The sequence below is a fragment of the Tursiops truncatus genome, chromosome 9 (genome assembly GCF_011762595.2).
Source record: "Tursiops truncatus isolate mTurTru1 chromosome 9, mTurTru1.mat.Y, whole genome shotgun sequence".
Taxonomy (NCBI): Eukaryota; Metazoa; Chordata; class Mammalia; order Artiodactyla; family Delphinidae; genus Tursiops; species Tursiops truncatus.
In genome coordinates, this window is record NC_047042.1 from 77231902 (window position 1) to 77249078 (window position 17177).

The window sequence follows — 17177 nt, forward strand, 5'->3', positions numbered from 1 at the left end:
GCCGCTGAGCCTGCGCGTCCAGAGCCTGTGCTCTGCAACGGGAGAGGCCACAACAGTAAGAGGCCCGCGTACCGCAAAAAAAAAAGCAGAAGCCAGAGAAGTCACCTGGCTCCCCCATGATGATTCTGTGTATTACATAAGGCCTGCTCCATGGTGGAGGGTGATGGTGACAGAGGCAATGGAGGAACAAGAGAGGTTTTGAGATGTTTAACAATCTGGGTTAGAAGACAGACCGACACACTTGAATTACTGAGTGAATAATACAGCATCCGGAAAAAGTGTTAGACACAGACAACCAAAGTGTGGGAGTTCAGACAAAAGATAGTGAACAGGGGCTGGAGTGGTCAGGAAGAGCTGCGTCCACAAGAGGAGACCTTGAAAAAAGTATGATTTTAGCAAAGAGAAGAAAAGCATCGTGTTTTCTCTGGGTGTCCTCCACAGTGTCAGGGAGATGCAAAAAGCACTCCTCTTTTACAAAAGGAGTTCAGGATAAAAGGGAAAAACTTCAAATTCAACAAATACAACTTTTGCTGCCTGAAAATAACCTCTTGCTTTTCCTGAGCTCCTACCACCATTAATTTCTTTATGCAGCTGATGTTTGCTAGGGGCTTAGGACACGCCCAGAGATCTGCTGTGTGGCAGATTGTAATCTATATGACCCCACTGAGCCCTACCGCAAGAACCCTGCAAGGCTTGTGTGATTATGCTTACCTTCAGGCAAGGAGCTCAAAGCTCAGAGAGATGAAATGATTGCTCTAGTGCCACCCAGCCAGCCATGGCAGAGCTAGAGGACCAAGTCAGACACACTGGTATCAGGTTCCATGCTCTTTCTGTTGCACATTGCATTCCACTGACCTCCTTGTCATCATCTTTATCTCTTTTTTTTTGTGGTACACGGGCCTCTCACGTTGTGGCCTCTCCCGTTGCAGAGCACAGGCTCCAGACATGCAGGCCCAGCGGCCATGGCTCACGGGCCCAGCCGCTCCGTGGCATGTGGGATCTTCCCGGACCGGGGCATGAACCCGCGTCCCCTGTATCGGCAGGTGGACTCTCAACCACTGCGCCACCAGGGAAGCCCTCTTTATCTTTTATATGGCCTCCTGAAAATAAGCATTTTACCCAGCTGAAGCAAGAATTCTTCCTGCATTCACATGTGAGTTTATACCAAACATAGGCCAGTCTCTGTTCCATGATTGCAGAAGGTAGAAGGGGCAGTTGAAGAGGAGATCGGCAGTGGCATAGAAAAGGGCGTGTGTCTGGTAGAATGTGAGACTGAGACCCAAACCTTCATGATTCTTAGAATTGGAGAACTAGATTGCCTGGCCTTTGGTGACACTGAGGGATGTCAGCACTTGGACCACAACTCAAGGGTTCTGTTTCATATCCTGAACCATGTGAATGTGTCTTTCCAGAATCAAGGTCAAGTGTCTTGCTTGTCCAGTAGTGTTTTCAGTGCAGCTGTGGTCCTCTGGTCACTAAGTCAGTCCATCTCAAATTCAGCTGCACATTAGAACCATTTGGGAAGTTTTTAAAGATCCCCAAGCCCAAGCAAGTCAGAACCTCTGGGGATGAGGCCCAGACAGCAGGATTTTTTTAAGCGCCTTGGTGACTCCAGTGTTCGGCCACGGCTGTGAGCCGCGCTCACAGGTACAGAAGTCGATGGCTGACAATGACATTCACCTTAAGAGATTCTTTCAATTTACTCCGGTTTTTACACGAAATACACTTAGATCACAGATACACTGAGAACTTATAATACTGCTGCCAGAATAATCTTTGTTAAGACCCACATCCGATCAAGTAATTCATCGCTCCCTGCAGTGCTAGGACTACGGTGAGGTGAGTGAGGTGCTTAGGGCACAAAATATAAAGAGGAAGCCTTGGTCTAGTTATGTTTGTTCCTAAATGTGAGTCTTTCCTTACAGTCAAGAGCATAAACTACGAAAGCAGACAGATGTGATTTGGACACTGCTGAGCACAGTCATGAGTGGCAGTGTCTCTGCCAGGCTGGCGCCTTCTTATCCCTCAAGGCTGAGCACATCTTCTCTTCCCTGTTAATTTTCCTCTCCCTGACCTCCTCACCAAGGTCAAGTCAAAAGTCAATTGAACCTTGGGGTAAGAGAGGAATAAAGACACAGACCTACTAGAGAACAGACTTGAGGATATGGGGAGGGGGCAGGGTGAGCTGTGACAAAGCGAGACAGAGGCATGGACATATATACACTTATGTACTTATATACACATATATACACATGGACATATATTACGTTTGGACATATATACACCAAACGTAAGGTAGACAGCTAGTGGGAAGCAGCCGCATAGCACAGGGAGATCAGCTTGGTGCTTTGTGACCGCCTGGAGGGGTGGGATAGGGAGGGTGGGAGGGAGGGAGACGCAAGAGGGAAGAGATATGGGAACATATGTATATGTATAATTGATTCACTTTGTTATAAAGCAGAAACCAACACACCATTGTAAAGCAATTATACTCCAATAAAGATGTTAAAAAAAAAAAAGTCAATTGGCCTCTCATCTGCATCGCTGTGGCACTTTAGCATACTTTGGAACTCTCATTGAATTATACCTATTTATTCTACTGTCTGCCTTTCCTGCCGTGAAGCGATCTGGTAAAAGAGGGGGAAAAAAGGCTTTAGAGTTAGTTAGATCTGGGTTTGAATCCCAGCTGCATGACTGTGAACATTCTCTTTGCGCCACAGTTTCCTTATAGTAAAATGATGAAAACAGTACTAAACTCAGAGCGCTCTTACGTTCTGCCACACAGCAGCTGGGAAGAAATCTTAGTTTCCTTCCTTGACCCATCACACCCTCCATTCCGAGAGCTACCCCCATTCTAGTTGTGAGTTCTCTGAGATCAGAAACTTCATTCAGCATGACAACCTTTAGTGCCTTGGCCCAAGTCTAGCACATAGTAGGGATTCAGTAAATGTTTGTCAGGCTGAAATAAACTGCAAGATGACCAGTAGTTATGCACGCAGAGAAGTTAAGAAGTGAGTGTTTCAACGGCAGAAACAACTTGCAAGAGGGCAAAGAGGAAAGAATGAGCCTGGGCTTTGCTGGGAACCGTGAGGAGACCACACGGAATGGAACAGTAAACACACACTGGGAAACAGTGCAGGAGGAGAAGGGAGAGCAAGCAGCACAGCCAGCGTTAAAGGGCGTTGGTATTGGGGAGAAAGTGTTTGGCCTTTCTTAGGCAGTTACTGCAGGTTTGTATCTCTAAAGCTTTGATGATGAGCCTTCACCTTTCCATTGAGCAGGTAGGTGGCGGGCTGCATTATGTTCATCAAAACTCCCACTGGACTCCAGCTAAATTTGTATCTCAAGGGATTGTCTGAATGTTCAGGGGCTGGAAGGCCACCGCAGTAGGAAACATAAGATTCAATCTGTAAGATAAAGAATCAATAAATTAGGGAAATTAACAATTAGTTACGGAGAATAATCATCCAAATCTATCCGAGTAATTAATTGAGTACAGTGACACAAATAAGGTAAACTTGTTACAGTTTCTCCTTTCTTAAAGTTACAAAGGCTTTCAAAAATACATCCTTAAAGCCGAACACCATTTGGTGTTTGTCAGTTATATTTAGATTAAGTCAGTTATATTTATATATATATATGTGTGTGTGTACATATATATATATATTTTTTTTTTTTTAATCATCTAGAGATTGTGGCTAACATTTTGCTCCGTTAAAAATCCAACCATTAGTTCAATTCTGCTTGGTCAGTGCCTCCTGACTTTTAATTCAAATTATATACTTCATTATAATTTGATTATATATGTATAATTATTAGTATTAATTAATATGTAATTAATATAAATATTATTAATTGATATGATATATAATTTAATTAATTTGATTCTATATTTGATTATATATATTACATATGTGTGTGTATATATATTATATAAAATATATATAACCTGTTTTAGGTTATATATATATTATGTTAGGTTAGGTTTAATCTGAGTCATCACATTTTCATGTCCAATAGTTCTTTCTTATGTGTAAAAGATACTTTATATACCAACAGGTTGATAATATTATAAAGAATTTTTCCCACTTTTAAAAGTCAAACCTTATTATAGAATCTCCAAAGCAGTCTAAAATCTTTTATCAAACCAAAATATATATTATAGTAGCATCTATTTCTCTAAAAATCTATTGTTAAAGCTTGGACTTTTTTTTTACCATACAAATATTTCTGCAGTTTCAAAATTTTACTTGAAATTTCTAGTCAAAGTATGAGTTAGAATATAGCAGTTTCTTCTCAAAATAGACTAAAGACCCTAAATGTAACACCAGAAACCATGAAACTCCTAAAGGAAAACATAGGCAGAACACTCTGACACAAATTGCAGCAATGTTTTTTTGGATCTGTCTCCCAAAGCAAAGGAAATAAAAGCAAAAATAAACAAACGGGACCTAATTAAACTTAAAAGCTTTTGCACAGCAAAGGAAACTATCCACAAAGCAAAAAGACAATCTACTGAAAGGGAGAAAATATTTGCAAATGATATGACTGATAAGGGGTTAATATTCAAAATATAAGGGCTTCCCTGGTGGCGCATTGGTTGAGAGTCCGCCTGCCGATGCAGGGGACACGGGTTCGTGCCCCGGTCCGGGAGGATCCCACATGCCGCGGAGCGGCTGGGCCCGTGAGCCATGGCCGCTGAGCCTGCACGTCCGGAGCCTGTGCTCCGCAACGGGAGAGGCCACAATAGTGAGAATCCCACGTACCGCAAAAAAAAAAAAAAAAAAAAATATATATATATATATATATATATATATAAAAAAATACATATAAATAGCCATATAACTTAACATCAAAAAAACAAACAACCTGAGTAAAGAATGGGCAGAAGACCTGAATAGACATTTTTCCAAAGAAGAAATGCAGATGGCCAACAGGCACATGAAAAGATGCTCAACATTGTTAATCATCAGGGGAATGCAAATCAAAACCACAGTGAGATATCACCTCACACCTGTCAGAGTGGCTGTCATCAATAAGAACACAAATAACAAATGTTGGTGAGGATGTGGAGAAAATGGAACCTTCATACACTGTTGGTGGGAATGTAAATTGGTGCAGCCACTGTGAAAAACAGCACGGAGGTTTCTCAAAAAACTAAAAATAGAACTACCACATGACCCAGCAATCCCACTCCTGGGTATATATCTGAAAAAAACAAAAACACTAATTCAAAAAGATACATGCACCGCAATGTTCATAGCAGCATTATTTACAATTGCCAAGATATGGAAGCAACCTAAGTGTCCATTAACAGATGAATGGATAAAGAAGATGTGGTACATATATACAATGGAATACTATTCAGCCATAAAAAAGAATGAAATTTTTCCATTTGCAACAACATGGATGGACTTGTAGGGTACTATGCTAAGTGAAATAAGCAGACAGAGAAAGGCAAATACTGTATGATATCACTTATATGTGGGATCTAAAAAATACAACAAACTAGTAAATACAGTAAAAAAGAAGCAGATACAGAGAACAAACTGGTGATTACCAATGGGGAGAGGGAAGGGAAGAGGGGTAGAGGATTAAGAGGTACAAACTATTAGGCATGAAATAAGCTACAAGGAATATATCCAACACAGGGAATATAGCCAACATTTAAAAATAATTATAAATGGAGTATAACCTTTAAAAAAAGAATACAATAGTTTCTTTAATCAGAATTATAGAAAGAGTATTTCTGTACACAAAAATTGGGGCCTCTTAATATTTTCCTAAATGGACCTTTGGGTGTCAGTTGGGCTCACCGTGGCTCCCACTTCTTTGGCCTTATCTATCGTTTCCATTGCCAACATATGATCAAGACCAGGGTCCAATCCCAATTCGCCAATGACTGTGATGCCAGCATCTTCCACACTGAAAGAGGTGGAAAGAGAAGGAAGGAAAATTTGGATAGAAAATAAGAACAATTCCATGGAGCTACTTTGTTGAAAACCTACAGAAACTTACCTCTTTTCTAATTCTTTTAGCACCGGGGTGATGTAGCTTGCAGTGATCATGTTAACCTTGCTTGCGATGCATGCCTTGGCCACAAGAGGATGCAATACATAAGGCAACAAGCTTAAAAACAGGAGAAACTAATCAGAAACTTTCTTTGCCAACCGTCCCTCCAATGCACCTTGAACTGCAGTAAAGTGAAGATATCACACTGATTATTCTCTCAGAGATGATCAATGACTCCTTGAAGACTACAGAATAAATTCATCCTGTTATCATATTTAAAACTCTCCACAATATGACCTTCACTTAACCTTTCTATTTTTCCTCCTTGCATCTCCTTCATAAACCATATATGGGGACCAAAGAAGCTATTGTAATTCTCCACTCACAGTCTTTACTTTTCCATTTGTGAATTTAAAGAAGATGTTGGGGGTAGGAGTTTAGTAATTTATTTATTTATATTTGCTGTGCTGGGTCTTCGTTTCTGTGCAAGGGCTTTCTCTAGTTGTGGCAAGCAGGGGCCACTCTTCATCGCGGTGCGCGGGCCTCTGACTATCGCGGCCTCTCTTGTTGCGGAGCACAGGCTCCAGACGCGCAGGCTCAGCAGTTGTGGCTCACGGGCCTAGCTGCTCCGCGGCATGTGGGATCTTCCCGGACCGGGGCACGAACCCGTGTCCCCTGCATCGGCAGGCGGACTCTCAACCACTATGCCACCAGGGAAGCCCTTTTTGGCTTTTTTAATCAAAAATAATTATTACTAAATGTGGTAGCCCTTTAAAAGCCAATGAATGAAATACTTGCAAAACTCTTAGTTGGAAAAGTATTAATAGAAAATGTTCAGTGGCATCATCTTAAAGGTTAGTGGGGATTTTTTGTCGCATTCTCCACGTTGAAAACCTGTCTGATAAAAATTTTATCCAGATCTAATATTTTTAAATTTGGGCATTATCAGCACTAACCTAATAATATGCTGAGAACTAGAACGATAGAACTTCCATTGATGGTGCCTATTTTACACAAAGGGATTAGAGTTCATAATTCATTGTGTATGTAATATAGCAACTACTCAAGAGGACATAATTAACCCAAATAGTTGGAAATGCCACTTGTGAAAACATACACAAAATAAATACACATCTAATTTTCAAAGTAATTTATCAAACTCAATTCCTACTTTGCATTAAATCGTTAAAAACCAGAACTGCAAAATAAAACCATGAGAATTTGACATATTATAAAATTCTTGTGAAACATATTCTTCACTCATTTTACTTTGATAGTCCCTAACATTGTGTTTACATCAAAACATTCTTTCTCCAACTTAAAAAATGAAAAGCTATGTAAGAAACACTACAGGAATGTTTAACATCATTTCCACTATTCACCACAGAAATTCAACCAACTGAGAAAAATGAAATATAAAACAGATTTTGCTCATGCTAAATCTTATTGCAGGTCACCAAGTCGTGGAATTCTAAATTTTACACCTGTTAATAGATTATTATCGTGTCCATTATCTTGTCATATTTTGCTTCTGATTTTGTTCAAAATGTGTTTTGTTATGTTCTTTTCTTTTTTTAATCAAAAAACAATGTTATGTTTAGGTACCTATGTGTGGCAAAACAAATTCTCTTTGTTTTATTCAGTAGGCTAGAATATTACATTTTGAAGGACTTACTTTCATAATTATAACCTGACAGACAAGGTCTATTGGTTATTGATAAACTTTTGCTAAAAAATAATTAATTCACATTAAATTTTTATAAATTGAATAATGTTTTTAAGTGTCCAAAGTGAGCCTATATTAAGAGCTAATGCAAAAGTTCCCACTTAGAATTACCTTTCTTTGCGTCTGTTTTCCAACACCCACCCCCTTTTTTTAAGGAGGAAATCACAGAACTTGCACAGAACTTGCAGAACTTCCTCCAAAGATACCATTTGAATCTGATCTAACTATGAAAGTGATCTAATTATGAAAAAGCAGGTTAACTTTCTTCCTTCCATCTTGGAAAAATTATATTCTAAGAATAAACGGCTTATTCTTATCGCTTTGGTATTTTCAAAGTGAAATATCTAGCCTTCATTTTGTAGCCCTGTATCTAGAGTTAGATCTGCAGTTGTATTAGATAGTAATGAATGATATATTTCAAGATATGTTCCTCTGCTAAGGCTAAAAATGGTCATAGGGCTAGAGAATCTACTCACTTTCATTTAAGCTTTATAAGTCCAAAGGAAAAAATAGCCACCCAAATACGTCGTTAGTGCCTCATGACCAGCATTTCCACTTCTAGGTGAATCCAACAGAAGTGTGTGTATACGGTAACCAACAGACAAACACTACATTGTTCATGGCAGCACTATTCATAATAGCCAAATTCTGGAAACAACCTAAACACTCATCAGCAGTCAAATGGATAATAATAGTATATTCACGTAATGGAATATTACACAGTAAAGAGAATAAACTACAGTTACAGACAACAACGCAAATGACAATCACAATGCTGAAGAAAGAAGGCAGCCACAAATGAGGACATACTGAAAGATTCCGACTGTACAAATTGAAAACCGGCAGAAACGAATCTCTATGTTAGAAGCCAGGACAGTGCTTACCCTTGAAGGATGGGGCTGGTAATAAAAGGGGGCACAAGGAGCACTTCCTGGATACTATTATATTCTGTTTCTGATGTGGATGATGGTTACACCATGTGTTCACTTTGTGAAAATTCTTTGAACTACAAACTTATGATTTGTGCACTTTCCTGGAGGCACATGTGAGTGTAAAAGTTTACTGAGAGAAGAGAAGAGGAGAGAAGGGGGAAGGGAGGACAGGGGAGAGGAGGGGAGAAGAGAAGAGTGGAGAGGATAGAAAATAAGGAAAGAGAAGTAACAGCAACGACAACAAAATATATGGCGATCATTTCTTACTATTTACTAACCTGATGACAAGATCCTGCGTTGCCACCAAGGAGTTCAACTTCACTTCTTGTTTACCAACGTACAGGCTAACAGGATTAATATTGTATTTCTTGCCTAACTGTTCGATTTGATTCTCCATGTCAGAGCCTATTCAAGAATTAAAACATCCAATCTTTAGATTTCCTTCCACTAGTCAGAGAGTAAAACACATTTTAACATCTTCAAAAATAATTTTTCAAAGTTTAGAAGCAAGATAGTCATCTAACATTCACAGAGTAGCCATGTTTTGAAATCAATTTTACTTCCTCTTCTTTAAAAATTGGGGCTTATTTACCTACTGTTATTTCTATATTGTCGTCCCTCGACAGGTATTCCAACACCGGCTCAGATACGTAACCAGATCCAAGAACCAAGACCTTTTTCTTGGTGCTCGCTGAGAGTGACTGAACACGTTCCCTATAAATAAAAGGGGGGTGAGGGAATTTGAACAAAGAAACATTTCAAGTAACAAAATGTTGCTGTCCCCAAACCAGACTAAAACTTAGACTGTGAAGCAATTATTTTTTTCCCACACTTCTTATAGTAAGAACCTCAACAGGAGTTCCCAATACCAACATTTTTCATTATTTTAGATCTTGTATGATGAACAACAGACCCTGAGATCTTTGAGGTGTATGAGTTCCCTATACCACTAGTGAGGTGCAGATGCTGGCCCAGCACCTGGCTACTCACAACTGAGTAACTTGGTGTCACACTCTATCCTTCCGGGGGACATGATTCAAAATCATGCTGGGGGCCTTACATCGAACCTTATTTACTCCTCACAACAATCCAAGAAGACAACGATCTGAGGAGGAGATTATTATCATATTAGACACTGTCTTGTGATTTATCTTCAGGGTCACTTGAAAACAGTTAAAACCATAATTTTGACATCACAAACGCCATGGGTTAAACGTAGAAACCTACATGAGTCACTAGGCAGAACTCTAATTCTTGAATTTTTCTGTTGTTGGAATTTGTGCCTTCCTGACAGCTAACTCTTTGTCTTTCCTGCAAACTCTGACCTCCAAGACAGTGACTGAGTCTTAGCTGTCTTTATAAACTCACTATTGCTCACTGTGTTTTGCCTTAAAGATGGAAGATACTCATTAAATGTCTTTTGAATCAGAGTCCCAGATAACCATGGAATGGCTTGGTGACAGGGACTTAAGCAGAAGGCTCTGTTGCTGGAATCTTTTAGGACAGGATGTCTCTCAAACCTTAACCTTTATTTAACTTCACTTCATTTCATTAATTATAAGTGAATAAAAATAAATTTAAATGTAAAATGTTCCTGCCCCCTCTTCACCCCCAGAACTCATATTACTGATGAGGGGACAACTCCTTTAACTTCCACCCCCATCCCATTTCACCTCCCAGAAAGAAACACTATTACAGATCCTCTCTAACAGCACTTTCTGTAGTTTGTGTAATTGAAACACATTATTTTGATGTCCAAAAAATAAAATGTTCAAAATACATATTTAAGAACTCGCTCCTAGATTTTAATACTCTCCACCCCATCAGCAACCCCAAAACGCTCCAGGTTAATAATCATTGTGCTAAGGAACGAAGAGAACAAAAGAACAAGGCAGGCATTCAAGAGAACTCCAATTTCCTTCCAAAATGCAATCTTCATTTTCAGTCTCTTGGCACAAGGTTCTACCTGGGAAGGAGGGCAGGAAGTCCTAGCAGTTGGGGCCAGCAGACCTGCCGCTACGTGAAATATAGTGTGTAAAGAGCGACTGGTCATGGTAGACACGTCATTGGATTAGTAATGTAAGAAAGAGATCATCTGATGATGACAATTCAAAGATACACAGAACTATGAAAAACAAATATGTGCAGTTTCCCCTACGAGACACTCTCCTATGGAGTTACAGAACTAGTTGCTTTTTTAAAAAACAAATTATACACTCTTGTATCATGCCAGAATATTTCACTGACACACAAAAAATTACTGTAAGCTAACAAACACATTTGGAAAAGGCGTAACAGTAGTACTTGATCTGGTCATATCTCTTATTTACTTCTTACAGGTGGAAAAACTGAGAAAGAAGACCAGGCAGTTTGTTTGTTTGTTTTTAATTTTCCCACTCTGGCTTCTCCTGAGAATTAAGTGCATGGGTTATTTTTTTTTAATGTGAATAGACCAGATATAAACACGGATCAAGTGCAATCAGTTGGAGACCAGAACATTCCAAAGAAATATCAATGTTTCCAAACTTTTAGTAGTAAAACCTATTATAGAAACCAGGGTCTTAGCTAAGTATCTTCCTAAGAGAACTGTTCTCTCCAGTCGATTTGCCACATTACTTCCTGACACTTTCCTCCTAGTAAGAATCCCCAGGGGAAACTGACCTCTCATGATTTTCTTTCTTCACTACTTTTCTTAATTTCTAACCAAAAGCTCACTTTTCCGAGTATTATCCGAAACAAAAGAGAGTCCAAATCCTCAACCAAAAATCAGCCTGAAAGCACCACAGAAAGGGTTAGCAAGCTCATTTTCCTCTGAGAGAATAGCTGAGACATTACAACATGCAAAATGCTGGAGAAGGAACAAGGACAGAGCTTTTGGAGTTTTGCTTACTTACACCCAACTCTACATGGATAACAGAAAGCCAGAACGATGCTACACTACTGTTGAAGGGAAAATAATTCACAATGGTTCTAGGCAGTCACTTCGTTTGAATTTCCTATTATTTACAGACTTTTTTTAAACTTACATATTGCATAATCCTAGCATCACGAACTCACATGGAAGCATTAAAAAAAAGGACTCATGAGATCCATGATAAGAATAAATGTATTAAACAAGAGGATGTGAATGATGCTTACCTGCTCTCCCGGAGTTTCTGGATATATTTATACTTATTAGACAATGTGCCGTTGGATGTAATCACTGCCTGAATATATACGATACAAGACATTTCTTTAGTCACCACATTTAGTCCCACAAACATGGGCTCATGACTAATAGAGAAAACAGAGAGTAACAGAGAAAGACAGGGAGAGAAAAAGGAAAGGGGAGAATGGGGAGCAAGGATAGTGGTGGAAAAAGACATTCATGAAAAGAAATTCTTTTCATAACTTACATCTCGCACCACAGGAGAAAAATTCTGACTCTCAAGAGGCTGTGTCGCGTCTGATAATATCTGAAAAGGAAATGAGATTGGAAAGAGAGAAATGACATTGCAAAGAAGGCTTCTTGCTATTTTATCCATATGAAAATATTAGTCAAAGGAAAGAAAATAGTTTAGAAAACAGTTTTTGGAAAATCACTGAATTGTATAGATAATTGGTAAAAGAAGTTTTCTATAAGCAATGAATTCTGCCCCCCTAAAACATTATTTTAGTACAATTATTTCAGTACAATTTCCAACTCTAAAACCAAAATTTAATCATGTTCGCTTACTGGAAGCACAAAATAACTTATGCTTCCCCACCAGTTAAATGTGTCATGTTGAGCGTGCTGGTAAATACCATCACATGCTTTATAACCATAGTCCTCCCTCTGAGGAACTCTACCCCTTCCCAAAAGGTTCAGGCTGGGGCTTCCCTGGTGGCGCAGTTGTTGAGAGTCCGCCTGCCGATGCAGGGGACGCGGGTTCGTGCCCCGGTCCGGGAAGATCCCATATGCCGCGGAGCGGCTGGGCCCGTGAGCCATGGCCGCTGAGCCTGCGCGTCCGGAGCCTGTGCTCCACAACGGGAGAGGCCACAACAGTGAGAGGCCCGCGTACCGCAAAAAAAAAAAAAAAAAAAGAGTTCAGGCTGTTCTATTAGAAGTAGAGAATGGGTCTTGCAGACAAAAGAGCCACCAACCCTACAATAGAGAGTCTCCCTCGGGTCAATATTAGTTCTGTTTATAGGCACATCAGCATTTCCAAAGTGTCAAGGAAAATGACTTGACCTAGTAAACTCAAAAAGTCATTCACACTCTTCCCATTATCTTGCAAGAATGAGTCAGATGGCCAACAACAAAGGCCACACCTCTCATATTAACATCCCAGCAACCCAGTCCTCCTCTTTTCTTCCAAGGTATAGAATCGTTGAATAGACTGCCAAAGGGTAAAGGTCATACAAGTCAGTATGATTGCTTCTGATGGCCAATGCGACGATCATTCCTTCTTTATCCATAGGTTAAGGTCCAGAGCACTCATCCAACTACGAAAGTGTAAAATGTACCTACCAGATGCTGGCAAGACAGTATCTGTTTACTGTATTAAAATAAATATAAAACTACTTCCATGTGTCTAAAACATAAGACACCTAGGCTCTCTATTGCTGGGATAATGGCAAAGCCAGGGCATTCTTTGGGAAACTGATGAAATGGACACACCTGGGGTCTCCCCACTGCTTGTTTCTCCCAGGCACCTTTGGAGTATTTCCTTCTCAAGCTGACTTCTCCACCTACCAACCCTGTCTACAAGCCAGGAGCCATCAGTAAGTAGACAATGAAATGAGTTCGCATTTCACTCGGTATATGGTTAAACGGCTGAACTCTTGTGTATCTTTTCACTCTCTCTCTGCTCTTTATCTCTTAATTCCACAGCTCTATTTAGGCCTTACTGGGACCATGGGAACTACTTCCCACCTCTTTCCTCCATTTATCTCCAATCTACAACACAAATCTGATTATTTCTCCTGTGCCTACTTAAAATAATTCAGTAGCTTTCCGTTGCCTTCAAGTTAGTCTCAGGCTCCTCTACAGCCTGGCTCTGCCTCTCCTGCCTCAACCCTCCCATTGGCCTCACACCCAACACTTCAGTCCTGCTAACAGTGTGGAGCTGTGTATCTGCATCACACCCTCACCTGCCTCTGTGCCACACCATGTAGATGCTTCCCATGCTATTCCTCTACCTGGAACTCCTCCTCTTTGGTCTCCAAGATGCAGCTGAAGAATTGCCTCCTCTGAAAAGCCTTTACCAAAATCTGCCCCCAGGCAGACCTGGAAAGTAGGAACTGCACTTGGCATCTTGCTGTATGCCTACTACATTATAAAATGGTAAATACTCAATAAATACCTTAGTGGATACATGCAATAATTACTTAAAGTTCAATGGATTTTTCTTCCCCAAGGAAACTAATAATTGTCTTGAACTGCAGTCCTCAGAGATGCCAATCCTCATTTCGTTTTTTTTTTTTTTTTTTGGCCATGCTACACGGTATGCGGGATCTTAGTTCCCCAACCAGGGATAGAACCCGTGCCCCCTGCAGTGGAAGCACGGAACTTAACCACTGGACCAACAGGGAAGTCCCTAATAATTGTCTTGAGTCCACCTAAAGAAAGGCAAACATAAAAGACAACAAAAGGCTGTTTGATTACCGCATTTAACTGTCTCCCTTGCTAGAATTCGACCAGTACAAAACTGCAAGCACAGCCTCCTGGAACATGTGGTATGTCTCGTCACTTCCACATATAACACCTTTGAGGCTCATCACTCTTTTTTTTTTTTAATCCATTTATTTTATTTACTTATTTATTTTTGGCTGTGTTGGGTCTTCGTTGCTGCCCTCGGGCTTTCTCTAGTTGCAGCAAGTGGGGGCTACTCTTCATTGCGGTGCGTGGGTTTCTCATTGCGGTGGCTTCTCTTGTTGCGGAGCATGGGCTCTAGGTGTGCAGGCTTCAGTAGTTGTGGCACACGGGCTCAGTAGTTGTAGCACGCGGGCTCAGTAGTTGTGGCTCACAGGCTCTAGAGCACAGGCTCAGTAGTTGTGGCCCACAGGATTAGTTGCTTCCCGACATGTGGGATCTTCCCGGACGGGGGCTGGAACTTGTGTCCCCTGCATTGGCAGGCAGATTCCTAACCACTGCGCCACCAGGGAAGTCCCTCATCAGTCTTTTCTAAATTAATTTCAAGCTATTTATCCTGGTGTTAAGACCCTTTTAACACAAAACCAACATATTTACCTTAACCCCACCAGACCAGACAACGCACAGAAAGCTTACATTAAATTACTCCCACCTTTGCTGCCGTCTCCATCACACAGGATGCCTCCCACACCTACGCAAATGAACAGATCCTATACATCTACCAAGAGCCAGCTCAAATGTCACCTTCCCTGACTTTCCCAACAGGGCAGATCCTCTCCCTCCACAACATCATTGGCATCTTTCTGATGGCTGTCACATTCCATCTTACGGCAGAGTTGCACACTCATCTTATCCCCTTCCTGGACCTCATACTCCTATAGGTCAGAAACTGTGTTTTAATTCTCTTCACTTATATGTGTGCCTTGTTCCAACAGACAAGAAATATCTATTGAACTCAACTGAAACAAAACTTCCATATTGGTTCAAAATGATATCTTGTGCCCTGCAGTGCTACAGGGTCCATAGGGACCTCAAGTCAAAAAGGAAAATCAGTGGAAAATAGGACAGTGCATATACCGGCATACCTTGTTCTATTGTGTTCAGTTTACTGTGGTTTACAGGTACTGATTTTTTTTTTTTTTTTTTTTTACAAATTGAAGGTTTGTGGCAACCCTGTGTCGGGCAAGTCTATCAGTACCATTATTCCAAAAGCATTTGTTCACTTCATGTCTCTGTGTCACATTTTGGTAACTCTCCCAATATTTCAAAATTTTTCATTATTATTATTTTTGTTAAGCTGATCTGTGATCAGTGATCTTTAATGTTACTATTGCAAAAAGATAATGACTCATTGAAGGCTCAGATGATGGTTAACATATTTTAGCAATAAAGTATTTTTTTAATTGAAGTAGAGCTGATATACAATATTGTATTTCTTAATTAAGGTATGTTAATATTTAGACTTAATGCTATTGCACACTAAATAGACTACAGTATAGTTTAAACATAACTTGTATATGCACTGGGAAATCAAAAAAATTTGTGTGACTCACTTTATTGTGATATTCACTTTACTGCAGTGGTCTGAAATTAAACCCACAATATCTCCGAGGTACTTTAAGTATAGCTCCCATACCATTATCAGAAAAGAATACAGAAAATATACTTAATTTTTTAGTGGTAAGCAGATACACATAGTATTAAAACTACATAGAGACACTCATCAGTTTTCAAAAATGTCCAGTGCTCAAAGATAGGCTGAGATAGATGTCTCCAAGACAATCCCACCACACTGTTTGGAAGACCTTAGTGACATATAAAAGGAAGGAGCTGTGACAACTTAGGGAAGTTGGCTTTGTCAACAGACATCGAAGCACTGTTCTTAGATGTAGTCACCAATGTGGAAGCAATGGCTGGGACGCTGAGCAGAGAGAAACTGAGAAGAGCTTTCGGCTGACCTTAAACAATAGGGTGACAAAAACTGGAGCTTAAGTTCTGTTGAAGGGGATCCTAATAAAGGCCAGATTTTCATTTGTGATCCTGAAAGACTATATTCTAAATAAATGGTAAATTGAAAAACATCAGTTTTCCAAAGGACCAAAGCCCACCTTTGAATCATCAATTGAGGTGATTTTTTTCCTAGCCTATCCCCCTGTCAGAAACAAAGGAAATCTTCTCTGAAAAAAAAGACACAAAATCCAGAGCCTCCAATCATCTCTAAAATTTTATAGACACAATATCCAACATTCAATCAAAACCAAACAGGCATAGTAAGTGATAAGAATTGACTGAAAACCAAGAAGAAGTAAAACAAAGAACATAAACAGACCCAAACGTTCACTGTAATTATCAGAAGTGAGTTTAAACTCGGATTAATATGTTCAAAAAATAAAATTTTCCCCAAAAAGGCAAAACTAATCCATAGTTTTTAGTCAAGATGATAGGTACCTTTCAGAAGGAGAGTGGGAACGGTGCTGGGAGAGGCACAAGGGGATTTCTGGGATGTTAACATTGTTCTCTTTTTTACCTATGTAGTGTTCACATGGGTGTCTTTGTGATAATTTATCATGCTGTATACTTACAGATCACTTATCTGTGAGACTTTAATATTTTATGCTATTATATAATGTAAAAAAATTATATTTTCTTCTTTAAGAAAAATTTTATTTAAATTTTACTTATCCCTCATCAGTTACATGGGCTAACCCTCAAACACACTTTACTAAGGATTTCATTGAATTGGCTTGCTTTTCTCCTAACATCTGTATGAGATCAACCGTACTGAATGAATGGCAATTTTGATTAAGGACAAATTGGAATGAAAAACTGTGACCTAAGGTTCAAAAGAAATAAACTTGTAGGGCTTCCCTGGTGGCCCAGTGGTTAAGAATCC

The 17177-nt window shown here is 39.7% G+C and overlaps 1 protein-coding gene across 4 annotated transcripts in view; it reads right to left on the reverse strand.

Annotated features, from left to right (window-relative positions):
• AASS (aminoadipate-semialdehyde synthase) overlaps nt 1–17177 on the reverse strand; it is a 72639-nt gene that overhangs the window by 20954 nt on the left and 34508 nt on the right. For all 4 annotated transcript variants that reach the window (XM_073809875.1, XM_019924709.3, XM_033863186.2 and 1 more), the window contains exons 12-18: nt 12066–12125; nt 11809–11876; nt 9263–9384; nt 8949–9075; nt 6019–6129; nt 5817–5925; nt 3267–3407 (exon numbers count right to left, since the gene is read on the reverse strand). In XM_073809875.1, coding sequence (XP_073665976.1) covers nt 3267–3407; nt 5817–5925; nt 6019–6129; nt 8949–9075; nt 9263–9384; nt 11809–11876; nt 12066–12125 — 738 coding nt within the window. The remainder of the gene's footprint in view (nt 1–3266; nt 3408–5816; nt 5926–6018; nt 6130–8948; nt 9076–9262; nt 9385–11808; nt 11877–12065; nt 12126–17177) is intronic.